The sequence below is a fragment of the Scyliorhinus torazame genome, chromosome 6, assembly GCF_047496885.1.
Source record: "Scyliorhinus torazame isolate Kashiwa2021f chromosome 6, sScyTor2.1, whole genome shotgun sequence".
Classification (NCBI taxonomy): domain Eukaryota; kingdom Metazoa; phylum Chordata; class Chondrichthyes; order Carcharhiniformes; family Scyliorhinidae; genus Scyliorhinus; species Scyliorhinus torazame.
The window spans coordinates 299,934,369-299,953,007 of record NC_092712.1 but is presented as its reverse complement, the minus strand read 5'-3'; the positions used below and the strand labels follow the sequence as shown (position 1 = coordinate 299,953,007).

At 45.0% G+C, this 18,639-nt stretch overlaps 1 protein-coding gene across 3 annotated transcripts in view; it reads left to right on the top strand.

The window, feature by feature from the left end:
• exoc2 (exocyst complex component 2) overlaps positions 1-18,639 on the top strand; it is a 323,421-nt gene that overhangs the window by 196,832 nt on the left and 107,950 nt on the right. For all 3 annotated transcript variants that reach the window (XM_072509914.1, XM_072509916.1, XM_072509915.1), the window contains exons 16-18: positions 2,159-2,280; positions 8,169-8,230; positions 11,315-11,395. In XM_072509914.1, the coding sequence (XP_072366015.1) occupies positions 2,159-2,280; positions 8,169-8,230; positions 11,315-11,395 (265 nt within the window). The remainder of the gene's footprint in view (positions 1-2,158; positions 2,281-8,168; positions 8,231-11,314; positions 11,396-18,639) is intronic.

Sequence of the window (18,639 nt, the reverse complement as noted above, 5' to 3'; positions counted from 1 at the left end):
TTTAAAAGTTATGAGGGTCTCTGCCCCCACCACCCTTTCAGGCAGTGACATCCAGACTTCCACCACCCTCTGGGTGAAAGACGTTTTCCTCACATCCCCCCCAAACCACCTGCCCCTTACCTTAAATCTATGCCCCTGGTCATTGAACCCTCCACCAAGGGGAAAAGTTTCTTTCTATCTACTCTATCCATGCTCATATCAATCATGCCACCCCTCAGTCTCCTCTGTTCCAAGGAAAATAATCCCAGACTATCCAATCTCTCCATAGCCAAAACTCTCCAGCCCAGGCAACATCCTGGAAAATCCTGCCTCTGCACCCTATCCAGTGCTATCACATCCCGACTATAATGTGGATTCCAGAACTGCAGACTATACTCTAGCTGTGGCCTAAACCAAAGTGTATACAATTCCAGCATAATTTCCCTGCTTATAAACTCTATGCCTTGGCTAATAAAGGCAAGTATACCACATGCCTTCTTAACCACTGTATCTAGCTGCTACCTTAAGGGTCCAGTGTACATGCACACAAAGGCCCCTCTGATCCTCGGTGCTCCCAGGGTCCTGACGTTTATTATGCATTCCCTTGCCATGTTTGTCCTGCCCAGGGGCAGCATGGTGGCGCAGTGGGTTAGCACTGCGGCCTCACGGCGCTGAGGTCCCAGGTTCGATTCCGGCTCTGGGTCACTGTCCGTGTAGAGTTTGCACATTCTCCCCGTGTTTGCGTGGGTTTTGCCCCACAACCCAAAAATGTGCAAGTTAGGTGGATTGGCCACACTAAATTGCCCATTAATTGGAAAAAATGAATTGGGTAATCTAAAATAAAATTTTTAAAAATGTTTGTCCTGCCCAAGTGCATCACCTCACACTTGGCCAGATTGAATTCCATTTGCCACTGATCAGCCCATCTGACCAGCCCGTCGATATCCTTCTGTAATCTAAGGCTATCCTACTCACTATTTACCACCCCACCAATTTTTTATCATTCGCAAACTTAGTGATCAACCCTTCTATATTCATGTCTAAATCATTTATATAAACGACAAACAGCAAACATTCCAACACTGATTCCTACGGGACCCCACTGAACACATGCTTCCAGTGAGAAAAACACCCCTCTGCTTCCTGCCCTCAGCCAATTCTGGATCCAATTTGCAAAATTTCTTTGGATTCCATGGGGATCTTCGCTATCAGTCTCCCATGTGGGACCTTATCAAAAGCCTTGCTGAAGTCCAAGTAGGCTACGTCAAATGCATTGCCCTCATCTACTTACCTGGTCACTCCTTCGACCAATTCAATCAAGTTGGTCAGACATGACCTATCCTTAACATAGCCATGCTCTCTGTTCTTGACTAATCCCTGCCTCCCCAAATGCAGATTAATTCTGTCTGTCAGAATTGCTTCCAATAGTTTCCCCACCACGGAGGCTAGACTCACTGTGGTGTAGTTTCCTGGTTTATCCCTTCCTCCCTTCTTGAATAATGGCACCAAATTGACTATCCTCCAGTCCTCTGGCACATCGACTGTGGCCAGAGAGGAATTGAAAATTGTTGCTAGTGCCCCTGCTTTTTCCTCCCTTGCCTCACTCAACAGTGCAACCAGTGGCCAGATGGTGCCATAACATGGCCATCCCATAAATCAGCTCAGTGAAATGCTGCACAGTTCCATGGAAGTCACCATAACTTTAAAGAATATCAGATTGTCAATTGTGTGCAGTGAGTGCACAATGCACTGTAATTCACATACTACTCCTGCCAGCCAAGTTATATTCTTTAAATCCTATTCCCTGAGAGCATGGTGGAGGCAGATTCAATTGAGGCTTTCAAAAGAAAAGTGCATAATTTCATGAAAAGAAAAAAATTGCAGATGGGCTACGATGAAAAGGGAAGAGACTGGAACTAGGTGAGTTACTTTTGCAGAGACGTACATGGAAGCTCCTGGCCGAATTGTCGTTTCCTGTGTTATAATCATTCTATGATTCTGTGGGTTCCAATTGTTTGTGATTCTTAACAAATCATTTTAGGTTGACAATAGTATTGTATAATTTAAGTTTATTGCAAATTGTGCTAAACCTACATTTGTTATTTTGCAGTCTATAGATTTGTTGTAGAATTGAAGGACCTGTCCTAATCCTAATTATTTAATTTTGATTGAATTACAGACTTAACTATGAGTCTTTGACAATACTGGAAATACCAAATGACCTCTTGCAAGCAATTCAGGAACTAATCTTAGATTTACGAGTGCATTGTCTGGTCATTACATTGCAGCAGACAGCTGATGGTAAGAACAAAGAATACATCTCAATTTCTCCCACCCCATTCTTGATCCCACTCCTGACTTCGAACAAATTACTGATTCTGAGCAAACACTAAGACCTGGAATTTTCTCAAATGTTCCTATCCACTACTGTAATTTCATAGAAATGTAGTGGAAATCCTATTATATATCTACCTCTGCAAAGTTGTGACAGTGGACTAGCAATTAGGAAATTTCAAAGTTAAGTATACCCATGCAGAAAAGAAGGGAAAGGGTTATAATATGAACATTTAAATACTTAAGTACTAAATATTTCATGTATGTAAGGAAATTTAAGTTCGAAAAGAGAAAATATATTTAATACTCTGCTGAGCGTATATCACATGGATAGTCCAATTCTGTGGTCATATGTTTGAAGCTGAATGGATCACATTAAATGGCTTCAAATCAAAAGTTTGAACTTGCATGTAATGTAATTGTTTTATCACATGAAAGAAAAATTACAAGCATTATAACATCTATTTGTGACATTTTATTAGCTAATGAATGAAACTATTTCATATTGGTTTCCTTTTTTGATTGACCATGCCCTATTTTAGCCACTTGTGTTAGAAGATGAACTCTATTTGGAACACTGTTAAGGATGATGGGTTTTGTCTTCTAACTATTTGGCTATAGCAAGGTACCATTTATCGAATTCTGGATGTTGGGCAAATAACAGAAAGCATGGACTGGTTGAGATTGATTGTTTGGAGGTGGAATGAGTTTCATCAGTGGACAGCTGGAAGCTGGACCCCTGGCTTCCAATGATGCTGCCAAGGTTGGAGATAAGGAAAGGGAGAGTGTCCAAGGATAGATCCTTATGGATCATTGGAGTAATTGTGCAATGCTGAGAAGACACTATTGCTTCTCTGGCTATAATCCAATAGATGTCAAGCAAGGGTGGTCCTAAAGAAAAGGACACTGGTGGAGAGATTATTGATTGTGTGACTGACCATAGTAAAAGCTGCAGAGAGGCTAAACACTATGAGAAAGGGCGATGCAGCATGGCCATAGTCATGTGGGAGGCGTTGGCGTAGTGGTATTGTCACTGAACTATTAATCCAGAGTACTCTGGGGTCCTAGGTTTAAATCCCGCCACTGCAGATGTTGAAATTTGAATTTGATCATCTGAAATTAAAAGTCTAGTGATGACCATGAAAACATTGTGATAGTCGTAAAAAAAACATCTGGTTCACTAATGTCCTTTAGGAAAGGAAGTCTTCCTGGTCGGGCCTATATGTGACTCCAGACCCACACCAATGTGATTGACTCTTAACTGCCCCTCAAGGACAATTAGGGATGGGCAATAAATGCTGGCACGGCCTGCGATGCCAATGTCCCATGACCAAATAAAAAAAAGTAGTGGGTGTATTTTATGATTTTGGTTACGGCTCTTTGGTGCTGCAGAGAAGGCGGAAACCCAATTTGGGATTGAAATATAGTTGGACAGAGCAAGGAGAAGATGATATCTTTGAGTATCTGAGTGGGTGGCGGGGAGAGGATGGGGACGATTCTAAACTGGTATGTGTTTCATATATAGCATTATGTACAAGCATTAAAAAAAAAAGATTTGCCATTGTTTCCTTGAATGTAGTTCTTAATGTGATCAGTTTAACATTTTTTCCTAATGTGAGAGCGCCAAGTGGAAGTAGTTTAAACATGTTTAGATACCAGAAAGGCAAGCTGACCCGTTAGCTCTCTTCAGAATAGATTCAGATTATTTTTATACTCCTAACTTTCTTTCGAGAATTTGAGTTTGACATTTGAATAAAAGCTCTGTGGTTGGAGAAAGAGGGACATTCAAGATTTCAATTGAATGCAATCTTTGGATAAATTCCTTTTGTATTTATCTCGCATCAAATTGGTTGGTTGCAAAATATGATCCTGTGTCTTCTGCTATTGTGAGATCCCAGGTTGTTGGGAAGATGTGTGTTGGTACCGTGCAGTTAAGGTTGCTTTTTAGCCTCCCCATCCCTTCTGCCCAATTTGTCAGCCTCACCAATTACAATATAATCATTTACTTTTTTTTATAAATGTAATTCTAAAATAAGGAAACGATCTCATTTTATATTTCCAAGACTTGTTGCTTATTTGAATATTGTCTGCTCATGTGTTGAATAATGATCCAAGAGCACATACGCATGGAAACTTTCAAATATCCCTTTGATCGCATCCCGAGACCAAATGCATATCTATCTGTAGCTTGTACATAGTACATCACTTCAGAAAAAGATCTTACAGCTACAAAGTCTTCAGTCCAGTATTTTTTCAATTGTGGGATACGCCAAATATTACGGACCTGAGATGGATGTCTTAGGTCAAAATATAATTTTGTTTTTGTCAGTGTTAATTTACATGGAAAATGCAGCTTTTCCTGTTCCCACCTCAGAAGACCTTAAGTCGTAGGAGCAGAAGTGGGCCATTTGCCAATCAAGTCTGCTCTGCCAATCAATGAGATCGTGACTGATCTGATGTGATAATCCTCAACTTCACTTTCCAGCCTTTTCCCCATAACTCTTGAAACCATTACTGATTAAAAATCTGCCTATCTCAGCCTTGAACACTTAACGCAACCCCAACCTTCTGCAGTCAAGAATTTCACAGATTCGCTACCCTCTGAGAGAACAAATTCCTCCTCATCCCTGACTTAAATGGGCAACCCCTTATTCTGAGATTATGTCCTCTGTCCTAGACTCTCCCAAAAGTGGAGGCAATCTCTCAGCGCCTAACCTGTCGAGCCCCCTGAGAACCCTCTTGTGTCTCGATAAGGTCATCTCTCATTCCTCTAAACTCCAATGAGTACAGTCTCAACCTGCTCAACTTCTCTTCATAAAAACAATCCCTCCATACCCGGGACCAACCTTCTCTGGACTGCCTCCAATGCCTGTATATCTTTCCTTAGATAAGGGAACAACACTGTTCATTGTACTCCAGGCGTGGTCCAACTCGTGCCTAGTATAGTTTTGGCAAGATTTCCCTGTTTTTTTTTTTATACTCCATTCCCTTTGAAATAAAGTCCAACATTTTATTTGGCTTCCCTATTACTGCTGAACCTGCAGGCTCGCTTTCGTGATTTATGCACTGACCACACTGTAGTATTCTCACAGCTAGCAAACTAGGAAGTAAGATACACCACTGATCCTTCACTTGTTGATCGGGATATAGACACGGGATTTGGTTGAAGATAAAATTTCAGAAACTTTAAAAGAATATATATGATTTTAAAATGTGAAATTTTGTATAATGTAGACAATTGACATTCCATAAATATAAAATTAACTTTTCAGGGTGAGAGTGGTAATTTAACAGTACATGTGAACTTATTATTCCTTATATTAAGGTGGGTCACTGGGTCAAAATCCTGGAAATCCATTCCTAACAGCACCATGGGTGTACCTACACCACAGGGACTGCAGCAGTTCAAGGCGGCGCTCACCACCACCTTCTTGAGGGCAATTGCGGATGGGCAGTCTGTTGCTGGCTAAGCCAGCGATGCCCATATCCCATAAAATAATTTTTAAAAGATCAGGACCCAGACCTCCCTGTCACATGCCTTTTTAACTCACCGTCCAGCTCCCATGCCCACATGTCTGTCCTTGGCCTGCTGCAATGTTCCAGTGAAGCCCAATGCAAACTGGGGGAACAGCACCTCATCTTCCGATTAGGCAAATTATGGCCTACCGGACTTAACATTGAGTTCAACGGCATCAAACTGTGGACTCTCCCCTCCATCTTCACCCCACCTTTATTTCTATAAATTTATTTTATTTCTTCCATTGATTCATTTTTCCATCCCCCTTTTCACCCGGCTTTCCATCTTGGTTTTTCCTTACCGCCGTCGCCCTTTCCCCCCACCCCACTAGGGCCATCTGTTCCCTGTTTCAGGTTGTCCTTTGAATCACTGCTTACCTTTGGCATGGACACATTCTGATCTCTTAATATGCCACGATCAGCACCTTTCTTAGTCATTATCACCGCCATATTCATTCTTTTTGTCCGTGACATCTCTATCGACCCCAACCTTCACCTATCGCTGGCCCTCGATCCAGCGCTTCTTGCTCGCACCTCTCCCGCCCCACTACAGTATAAATTTCACCCTATTTCCGGTTCTCTCTCACACTGACAAAAAGTCATCCAAACTCGAAACGTTAGCTCTCTCCACAGATGCTGTCAGACCTGCTGAGGTTTTCCAGCATTTTCTGCTTTGTTTCAGATTCCAGCATCTGCAGTAATTTGATTTTATCAATAAGATTTAACTTTTTCAAGTGTCTTTATAGAGAATCTAACAGCATTAAAGAGCAAGTTTTGTCAGTTCATTGATTGCATCGATGTGCACTTAACAGCACATCCTCTGAAGAATTGTAGAATCACTTACAGCAACTTCTGGATTTCCATGTTCAACTGTGCCTGTGTGAACTCCAGAAGTTGCTGTCTGTTTCAGACACTGACATTTTAATCATTACTACTACTGAAAAGTCCAGGCTAATGTTAACATTTGTAACCCCATTTTTGTTAAAACCATTAAGTTTTCTTATGAACATATACATTCTTAATTTTAACTTTTGAAGTGCGTTGTTTGGTGCAATGGACATTTTTAAAAAGGATAAAGAACAACTGAGAGAATTTGGTGATGGGGAACTCTTTGAGGAGTTACTATGTAAATGTCACCACAGTCCCAGAGGACCATAGGCTGCTCTCCCCTTTGAAATGGTGTCGCCACACCTCAGACGAGGCGGGGACTTCATGAATAACCTCAGCCGGTACGGGAATTGAACCCACACTGTTGGCTTTGCTCTGCATCACAAACCAGCTGTCAGCCAACTTAGCTAACCGACCCCCACCTCCCAGTTACCATATATTAGTTTCCTAATAACTAATGTTATTTCCTTTGAGTGCTCCGGTTTCCTCCCACAAGTCCCGAAAGACGTGCTGTTAGGTAATTTGGACATTCTGAATTCTCCCTCCGTGTACCCGAACAGGTGCCGGAATGTGGCGACTAGGGGCTTTTCACAGTAACTTTGTTGCAGTGTTAATGTAACCCAACTTGTGACAATAAAGATTATTATTATTGTTATGTGGAAAAAGAGTTGAAGAATTTCATATTGCTATTTTTCTGTCAAAATCTGGGTATTTTTGTTTAGTTTTAGGTATAGGTTGTTCTTTTAAATCTAGTCACACTGCATAAGGAATAATAAAACATGTACTGTTCACATTCTTAAGCAAGCGTACTTTGATACTAATTAAACTGACAGTCCAGTGCTGCACTGACGGAATGCTACACCATTAGAGGTGTCACCTTTCAGAATAGATGTTGAGCCAGGTCCCATTAGCCCCTCAAACAGTAGTAAAAAATCCTACTGCACAGGAGAGTTCTCCCGGTGTTCTGGCCAATATTTAACCCTCAATCAACGTAATTGAAAACAAATTACTGGTCATTAACTCATTGCTGTTTTGGGGCTTTTTTCAGTGAACAAATTGGCCAGTATTTTGTTAATATTTATTGTTTAGTGAATCTGAATCCGCAAGTACCTCTCTGCTCTTCTACAGCACCAAATCTTCTGCGTTCAATATATAATTATTTCAGTCTTTTACCACAGGTTTAACCTATAATCCCCTGAGATTTCTGTGCTCCTCCAATTTTGGCCTCTCTGCATTCCTGATTTTCATCGCCACATCATTGTTGGCCATGTCTTCAGCTGCCTAGGCCCGAATGGTTGTATGTTTTTTTTCGCAGAATGCAAACATTTGTTTTTACCTTTTACATTGAAAACTGAAATTCTTGAAATTGTGATACCTGGGTTTAATCTAGATCTCAAATTGACATAGATGTATCCAAAATTTTTTAAATATGTATTTTTAATATTCTACAGATGTTAAGAGGCTTGCAGAAAAAGAAGACTGGATTGTTGACAATGAAGGAACCACTTCTTTGGTTAGTCGTAACAGCGGTCTGATTACTTTAGCACTTGCTCTTGCGAGATGAAATAGGTGTAATTAAATTATTAATTTAAAAGCATGTTGCAGTTCTGTTTGGAAGTAATGTGTTTTAGTACTTTCACACTTTTCTCACATTCTCAAGCCCCTTCACAAGAATTCACCTTGTCTAACAATTTGCATTCTTTGAATTCTTGTATATTGTCTATATGCCGGTTCTTTTTGCATTTTTCCCAGCTTCCTTTCGTCAATTTTGATGACCTTGTTTACATGAATGTTTCAAATGTTCTGAACTCCCTACTAGATTGAGTTAATTTTTCTATTGTGTTGTCGACTCGTACATTCTGTTCGTGCATTGCAGTATTTATTAATTTCATTAGGATTGTGTGTTTTTATTACATCTGTTTCCCCAACAGTAAATTCAGTACTGGTTCCATCACAACTATTGGGGTTAAACATTTATTGTGAGGCATTTATTAATAATAATAATCGCTTATTGTCACAAGTAGGCTTCAATGAAGTTACTGTGAAAAGCCCCTAGTCGCCACATTCCGGTGCCTGTTCGGGGAGGCTGGTACGGGAATTGAACCCGCGCTGCTGGCATTGTTCTGCATTACAAGCCAGCTGTTTAGCCCACTGTGCTAAACCAGCCCCTAATAATAACCTTTTATTGTCACAAGTATGAAGTTACTGTGAAAAGCCCCTAATCCCCACATTCCGGCGCCTGTTCGGGTAAGCCGGTACGGGAATCGAACCTGCGCTGCTGGCCTTGTTCTGCATCACAAACCAACTGTCTAGCCCACTGAGCTAAACCAACCCTAATTGACTTGTACAAGTATGCATGGCATGTTTATTGTCACACAACCTCTTAAGATAATTAAATATTTAATTTTGAGATTCTGAAAAGAGCTGCTTATGCAATCGTTACTGTAAGAACATGGCTAGCTCCCTATTAAGACCATAAGACATAGGAGCAGAATTAGGCCACTCAGCCCATTGGGCCTGCTCCGCCATTCAATCATGGTTGATGTTTTTCTCATCTCCATTCTCTTGCTTTCTCCCCATAACTCCTGATCCCCTTATTAAGAATCTACCTATCTCTGTCTTAAAGAGATTCAGTGATTTGACCTCCATAACCTTCTGTGGCAAAGAGTTCCACAGATTCACCACCCTCTGGCTGAAGAAATCCCTCCTCATCTCTGTTTTAAAGCATTTTCCCTTCAACCTGAGGCTGTGTCTTCTGGTTCTTGTTTTTCCTACTCGTGGAAACACCCTCTCCACGTCCACTCGATCCAGGCCTCGCAGTATCCTGTAAGTTTCAATAAAATCCTCCCTCATCCTTCTAAATGCCAATGAGTGCTGACTCAGAGTCGTTAACTGCTCCTCATTTGACATGCTCTTCATTCCAGGGATCATTCTTGTGAACCTCCTCTGGATTCTTTCCAAGGCCAGCACATCCTTCCTTAGATACGGGGCCCACAACTGCTCACAATACTCCAAATGGGGTCTGACCAGGGTCTTATACAACCTCAGAAGTACAGCTTGTATTTTAGCCCTCCCGATATGAATGCTAACATTGCATTTGCCTTTTTAATTGCCGACTGAACCTGCACATTAACCTTAAGAGAATCTTGAACTAGGAGTCTTAAGTCTCTTTCTACTTCTGATTTCCTAAGCATTTCCCCATTTAGAAAATAGTCTGTGCCCCCATTCTTCCTTCCAAAACACATAACCTCTCACTTTTCCATATTGTATTTCATCTGCCACTTCTTTGCCCACTCTCCGGGCCTTCTGCAGCCCCCGCTTCCTGAATACTCACTGTTCCTCTGCTTGAAAGTTTTTTTAAAACTTGACACAGTAATTTGTCCATTCTAATTTTGTGCACTGGCATTTAAGCGATACTGTAATGATTTTGTGCTGAGAAATACTGTAGGGGACTGGGCTTATTAGCTAAGATATTAGAGTTTCTACAAAGCTGTTGACAGAAATACCTGGAAGAAAAAGCAATCTTCGCTTCACAAAGAAATGTAGGTATTGTTAAAATAAGACATGGGCCGAAATTCTCCGGAAACGGAGGGATGTCCACTGACTGGCGCCCAAAACGGCGCAAATCAGTCGGGCATCGCGCAACCCCAAAGGTGCGGAATGCTCCGCATCTTTGGGGGCCGAGCCCAAACCTTAAGGGGCTAGGCCGGCGCCGGACGAATTTCCGCCCCGCCAGCTGGCGGAAAAGGCCTTTGGTGCCCCGCCAGCTGGCGCGGAAATAACATCTCCGAGCGGCGCATGCGCGGGAGCGTCAGCGGCCGCTGACGGCATTTCCGCGCATGCGCAGTGGAGGGAGTCTCTTCCGCCTCCGCCATGGTGGAGACCGTGGCGAAGGTGGAAGGGAAAGAGTGCCCCCACGGCACAGGCCCGCCCGCGGATCGGTGGGCCCCGATCGTGGGCCAGGCCACCGTGGGGGCAGCCCCCGGGGCCAGATCGCCCCGCGCCCCCCCCAGGACCCCGGAGCCCGCCCGCGCCGCCTTGTCCCGCCGGTAAGGTAGGTGGTTTAATCTACGCCGGGGGGGGGGGCGGGATTCACGCCAGCCCCCGGCGATTCTCCGACCCGGCGGGGGGTCGGAGAATCTCGCCCAAGATTTTTATTGCTCTGTCATATTCTTTAATCTAAATTTTAGTCATACGGTGGATATGGGAGCCGAGATTTCAGCAGAATACCAACAAAGTAAAAGCTTTTTTCAGATTTTTATATAGCATACCTTTTATGTGACCCTTTTAAAAAGCAAGTTTTCTTCTGCAGCTCGTTTTGTTACAATGGATTTAATAGCAGTTAAAATGTGAAGCTAAATGCAAGATTTTAGTTCCATAGCCCCATCGGTTTCAATGGGAAATATACCAATACCAGATTATTTTTTAAATAAATGAACTGTTGATGGCCTTGTATTTCAATTCCGATTCAGAGTGTGTTGACAAAATATAATTGCATAACTTTACTTGATACTGAATATATGACTATCATTTAATAATTGCCGTTTTCATTTAAGCCATTGTGATGTTTAATAAAAATATGTGCACTTCTTTCTAGCCTGCTCAGTTTGAACATCATGTTGTGCAAACCCTACAAAGTCTGAAAGAAACCATAGATTGCAAACCTGGAGAAACCAATGTAAGTCTTGTAAATGGTAATTATATTTTTTCTTTGCCAAGTAGTTTCCCTTTAGCATTGCTATAGGATATTAGTGCAGAAACATCTCTGGTGAAACCTCCTGAAACATACTTGCCGTTTATTCTGCTTCTGTCTTTTTCCCTTTGAATGTCATTTATGGCCATGCATATTTCTCTCAGCTGAAAGAACGGAACTGTCTGGCACTCAACTTGTTCAAAACGTTGTAAATCAAATGGACTACCATGTTCACCTTTTCCAGTGGTACTCCATTCAGTGATCCAGAGAACTGTGCTTAACAAAAGTCAACTTGTGGTGTCAATGGTTCTGTGTGGTGAGGAGGTCTTGTTCAAACGGGTGCATGAAGATGTTGGCACATTGAGATGCGGATTTCGTCCCCATGGCTGTTCTGTGTGTCTGGGTGAAGAACTTGTTGTCGAAGGTGAAGACATTGTGATCCAGAATGAAGCGGATGAGTTGCAGAATTGCTTCTGGAGATTGGCAGTTGTCGGTGTTGAGTACTGAGGCAGTTGCAGCAATGCCGTCGTGTTGGGAGATGCTGGTGTAGTGTGCCGAGACGTCCATTGCGACGAGGAACGTTCCTGGTTCAACTGGTCCATGGGTGCTGAGTTCTGTAAGACATCCGTCGTACCGTGACAGAAGTTCCTTGTACGATGGGTTTCAAGATCCCCTCAATGTAGCCAGAGAGGTACTCACACAGGGTCCCATTGCCTAATACAATAGGATGGCCTGGTGTGTTGGCCTTGTGTATTTTCGGGAGGCAGTAGAGATCTCCAACGCGGGGAGTACGTGGGATGAGAGCACGTAGGGTACTCTGAATATCTGGATCCAAGAATACCTTGATCAGTCTGTTGAGTTGACGGGTGTGTTCCTTGGTCGAATCTGCGGGTAACTGTCTAGTGTTCTTGGTTGTTGAGTTGTCGGTACTTCTTTGCAGTAGTCTGTTCTCTTCAGTATGATGGTGGCCCCTCCTTTGTCTGCTGGTTTGATGCTGATGTTGCGATTGGCCTTGAGAGCGCCGATGGCATTGTGTTGTGCTTGGGTGATGTTCGGGACTGTCTTGTGCATGCGACTGATGAATCTGACATTGATGCAACTCCTGACAGCTTGAACATACATGTCAAGTCTAGGGCAGCGGCCTTCCGGAGGGGTCCAATTCGACTCTTTCCTCTTCGGTTGCCGCACCGCAGATCTCTCGATCTGCTGCTCCGGTTCACTGGTTGTATCATTGGGTTCGCTGTCAGCCTCTTGGGGTCTGTGGAAGGACTACCGGAGGCTCATTCGCCTGATGAATTCCTCCATGTCTGCCGCAAGACTGGTGGGGTCCATTTTGGTGGTGGTGCAGAAATTGAGCCCTCTGCTGAGGACTTCAATTTTGTCTGGTTGAAGGGTGTAGTCTGACGAGTTGACAATAGATTTCCCTGTATTGTTTTCTACTGTGGTACCGGGGGTGGCTTGGTTGCTGCTGGTGGTGATGCCGAATTTCTCAAGCTTCCTGTTCTTGGTGTGCATATAGGTGGTGTAGTATCATTGTCTCATCTGTCTGGCGGTGCTGCGTCCTGAGTGCAAGTTGAGAATATGGACTCTGTCTTGGTTTCCAGGTTTCGGCGTCTGCCGTAGAGCTGATGAACGAGGTGGTTAAGGAGTGTGAGAGAGGTGCAATGGCAAGAGTCTCTCAGCGTAGTCTTTGTGGTAGGTCGACTTGAGTGAGTTTGTGATCTGTAGCCCTTTCAGGATCTTGTCTGCTGTCTTGCATCTTTGTAGAAACTTAATGTCAGTGTCTAAAGCGCGATCCTCTTGGAGATCCTCTCCGCTTTGAGCCGGCAGTTTGCGGTGTCGATGGTAGCCATGATATTTTTTGGAGTATTTTTGGAGTGTAGCCACTGTTGCAATGGCAGAGTTGAATACAATATTGGGCCGTAACCTCCGAACTCCAGGATCGTGTACTTGGGAGTATGCCAAAGATACCCCCCCACCGCAAATCCTCCCAGAGGTCCTAGGGAATGTCTGCATGGCATTTGCCCAGGAGGTGCAAATGTCCGATGGGAAATATTGGGTGCAAATGCCCATTGGGCAATAATCCTGTACTGGGAACCATCCATCCAAAAATGCGATTTCAGTGGCAAATTTTGGATGGTTCCAACTGTGTCACATCGATTGTTACCCAAAGAATTAAAAGCACTTCTAGCTTCTGGGTAACTATTGTACACACCGACCACCCCACGGAGCTCCTGCCAACTCGCATATACTTCCAGGGGACTCCTCGCACCATTTCCACCCCTGGAGGGATTCCTTCCCACTAAACCCATGGGACTCTTCACTTGATGCCCTCTTCTGTGGGAATCATCTCGCAACCCCCCCCCCCCCCCCTCTCCCTCACCCCACATGGGATGCATCCCCTGAGCTCTGCAGGACCCACCCATGGCCCTCTTCCCTGCAGGACTCACCCCCCCCCACCTCTGCAGGACAAAGTAATGGAAGGTGCGATAGTCGGTGCTGTCAAGCTGCACTTACTCAACTGTAACCTTCTAACCAATGTTCAGTTTCTGTTCCGCCAGACTTCATTACAGTCTTGGTCCAAGCATGGGAAAAAATGAGGTGAAAGTGTCTGCCTTTGACATCAAGGCAGAATACGATTGAATATAGCATCATGGATCCTGAGTAAAATTGAAGTCAGTGGTGAATCATGGAAAACACAAAGCTGTGTTCTCCTTCCACCGATTTTTAGTTGCTTCATCAAGGACCTTCCGTCGATCATAAAGTCGGAAATGGCTTTGTTCGCTGATTGAGACTTGACCAGCATTTATGCTTGGACGAAAGTGACAACTGACATTTGTGCTGCACAAGTGCCAGGCAACGATCATCTCCAACCAGGGAGAATCTTAACATGCAATTGTATTACCATCTCTGAATCCCTACTTTAGGGATTACCATTGAACATAAACTTGGACCATACATTTTCTATGTATGTACCTACTGGCCAGGATCTCGCATCTGAATCTGCAGGAGAGTGAAGCTCAGGTCAGTCCAGGGCAGGACAGAGCAGTGCTAGTGTTAGCTCTCTACAGAACTCCAGGACCTTTTGTTAACAGCCTACAAAGAAGAAACTTAGCTTGTAAACAAATAAGGTGAGTTCGAGTGAGCAGCTCCCCTTTCACATTAAAGATAAATGCACGTGGCGTGGGTTGCGCAAGTCGGCCGGCGTGGGTCGCGCAGGTCCGTCAGTTGGCAAAAGTGGGTCCCAGAAAAAAAGTTGAAAAAACACAGAAATGAATTTGGAGCTATGCGGGAATATGTGTGTATATGACCTTTAGAATTAATATCTTGTGTTTATCATGTTATGAATGGTCTGCAAATTTGTGTTTTCTTTGGAATTTTGATTTATAAAATGAAGGCATTTGCATATGTAGATGGGGGAAATTTGTATGAGGCAATCAACGGAAAATATCAGATGAAACGTTGTCTAGCATTTTGGTTATTATTTAACGAACAGAAATTAATACCTGATGGTATTGTGTTCCATGTTTAACAGTCCGTTGCAGAGTACTATTGACATCATGAGTTGACCAGTTAGGTACTTAATTAGTGCTCGGTGGTACATACAGTCACTGTAATTCTCCATTTGGGAGACTATGGGCTCGATTTTCCGATTTCCAGGCTATGTCCGGAGGATCCATAGAACATAGAACAATACAGCGCAGTACAGGCCCTTCGGCCCACGATGTTGCACCGAAACAAAAGCCATCTAACCTACACTATGCCATTATCATCCATATGTTTATCTAATAAACTTTTAAATGCCCTCAATGTTGGCGAGTTCACTACTGTAGCAGGTAGGGCATTCCACGGCCTCACTACTCTTTGCGTAAAGGACCTACCTCTGACCTCTGTCCTATATCTATTACCCCTCAGTTTAAAGTTATGTCCCCTCGTGCCAGCCATATCCATCCGCGGGAGAAGGCTCTCACTGTCCACCCTATCCAACCCCCTGATCATTTTCTATGCCTCTATTAAGTCTCTTCTTAACCTTCTTCTCTCCAACGAAAACAACCTCAAGTCCATCAGCCTTTCCTCATAAGATTTTCCCTCCATACCAGGCAACATCCTGGTAAATCTCCTCTGCACCCGCTCCAAAGCCTCCACGTCCTTCCTATAATGCGGTGACCAGAACTGTACGCAATACTCCAAATGTGGCCGTACCAGAGTTCTGTACAGCTGCAACATGACCTCCCGACTCCGGAACTCAATCCCTCTACCAATAAAAGCCAACACTCCATAGGCCTTCTTCACAACCCTATCAACCTGGGTGGCAACTTTCAGGGATCTATGTACATGGACACCTAGATCCCTCTGCTCATCCACACTTTCAAGAACTTTACCATTAGCCAAATATTCCGCATTCCTGTTATTCCTTCCAAAGTGAATCACCTCACACTTCTCTACATTAAACTCCATTTGCCACCTCTCAGCCCAGCTCTGCAGCTTATCTATATCCCTCTGTAACCTGCTACATCCTTCCACACTATCGACAACACCACCGACTTTAGTATCGTCTGCAAATTTACTCACCCACCCTTCTGCGCCTTCCTCTAGGTCATTGATAAAAATGACAAACAGCAATGGCCTCCAGAACAGATCCTTGTGGTACTCCACTTGTGACTGTACTCCATTCTGAACATTTCCCATCAACCACCACCCTCTGTCTTCTTTCAGCTAGCCAATTTCTGATCCACATCTCTAAATCACCCTCAATCCCCAGCCTCCGTATTTTTTGCAATAGCCTACCGTGGGGAACCTTATCAAATGCTTTGCTGAAATCCATATACACCACATCAACTGCTCTACCCTCGTCTACCTGTTCAGTCACCTTCTCAAAGAACTCAATAAGGTTTGTGAGGCATGACCTACCCTTCACAAAGCCATGCTGACTATCCCTGATCATATTATTCCTATCTAGATGATTATAAATCTTGTCTCTTATAATCCCTTCCAAGACTTTACCCACTACAGACGTGAGGCTCACCGGTCTATAGTTGCCGGGGTTGTCTCTGCTCCCCTTTTTGAACAAAGGGACCACATTTGCTGTCCTCCAGTCCTCTGGCACTATTCCTGTAGCCAATGATGACATAAAAATCAAAGCCAAAGGTCCAGCAATCTCTTCCCTGGCCTCCCAGAGAATCCTAGGATAAATCCCATCAGGTCCCGGGGACTTATCTATTTTCAGCCTGTCCAGAATTGCCAACACCTCTTCCCTACGTACCTCAATGCCATCTATTCTATTAGCCTGGGGCTCAGCATTCTCCTCCACAACATTATCTTTTTCCTGAGTGAATACTGACGAAAAATATTCATTTAGTATCTCGCCTATCTCTTCAGACTCCACACACAATTTCTCATCCCTGTCCTTGACTGGTCCTACTCTTTCTCTAGTCATTCGCTTATTCCTGACATACCTATTGAAAGCTTTTGGGTTTTCCTTGATCCTTCCTGCCAAATACTTCTCATGTCCCCTCCTTGCTCGTCTTAGCTCTCTCTTTAGATCCTGCCTCGCTACCTTGTAACTATCCATCGCCCCAACCGAAACTTCACACTTCATCTTCACATAGGCCTCCTTCTTCCTCTTAACAAGAGATTCCACTTCCTTGGTAAACCACGGTTCCCTCGCTCGATCCGTGGCATTTTATGTGGGAAAAATCGTACCGGCCCCAGCACCGATCATCCAACCGCTGAGGGGTTAGCAGCTGCGCCACGTAAAACACACGGCCTTCCCAATATAAACGCCTGGGGAATTGCCGGGTCCATGGCCGCGCATGTGCATGGCGACTGTTGAGTTGACGGGTGTGTTCCTTGGTCGGATCTGCGGGTAACTGTCTTGTGTTCTTGGTTGCTGAGTTGTCGGTACACTTCTTTGCAGTAGTCTGTTCTCTTCAGTATGATGGTGGCCATTCCTTTGTCTGCTGGTTTGATGCTGATGTTGCGATTGGCCTTGAGAGCGCCGATGGCGTTATGTTGTGCTTGGGTGATGTTCGGGACTGTCTTGTGCATGCGACTGATGAATCTGACATTGATGCAACTCCTGACAGCTTGAACATACATGTCAAGTCTAGGGCAGCGGCCTTCCGGAGGGGTCCAATTCGACTCTTTCCTCTTCGGTTGCCGCACCGCAGATCTCTCGATCTGCTGCTCCGGTTCATTGGTTGTACCATTGGGTTCGCTGTCAGGCTCTTGGGGTCTGTGGAAGAACTACCGGATCCTCATTCACCTGATGAATTCCTCCATGTCTGCCGCAAGACTGGTGGGGTCCATTTTGGTGGTGGTGCAGAAATTGAGCCCTCTGCTGAGGACTTCAATTTTGTCTGGTTGAAGGGTGTAGTCCGACGAGTTGACAATAGATTTCCCTGTATTGTTTTCTACTGTGGTACCGGGGGTAGCTTGGTTGCTGCTGGTGGTGATGCCGAGTTTCTCAAGCTTCCTGTTCTTGGTGTGCATATAGGTGGTGTAGTATCATTGTCTCATCTGTTTGGCGGTGCTGCGTCCTGAGTGCATGTTGAGAATATGGGGCGAAATTCTCCGGAAACGGCGCGATGTCCGCCGACTGGCGCCCAAAACGGCGCAAATCAGACGGGCATCGCGCCGCCCCAAAGGTGCGGAATGCTCCGCATCTTTGGGGGCCGAGCCCCAACCTTGAGGGGCTAGGTCGGCGCCGGACGAATTTCCACCCCGCCAGCTGGCGGAAAAGGACTTTGGTGCCCCGCCAGCTGGCGCGGAAATGACATCTCCGGGCGGCGCATGCGCGGGAGCGTCAGCGGCTGCTGACAGCTTCCCACGCATGCGCAGTGGAGGGAGTCTCTTCTGCCTCCGCCATGGTGGAGACCGTGGCGGAGGCGGAAGGGAAAGAGTGCCCCCACGGCACAGGCCCGCCCGCGGATCGGTGGGCCCCGATCGCGGGCCAGGCCACCGTGGGGGCACCCCCCGGGGCCAGATTGCCCCGCGCCCCCCCCCCAGTACCCCGGAGCCCGCCCGCGCCGCCTTGTCCCGCCGGTAAGGTAGGTGGTTTAATTTACGCCGCCGGGACAGGCATTTTAGCGGCAGGACTTCGGCCCATCCAGGCCGGAGAATCGCGCGGGGGGGCCCGCCAACCGGCGCGGCGCGATTCCCACCCCCGCCGAATCTCCGGTGCCGGAGACTTCGGCAACCGGCGGGGGCGGGATTCACGCCAGCCCCCG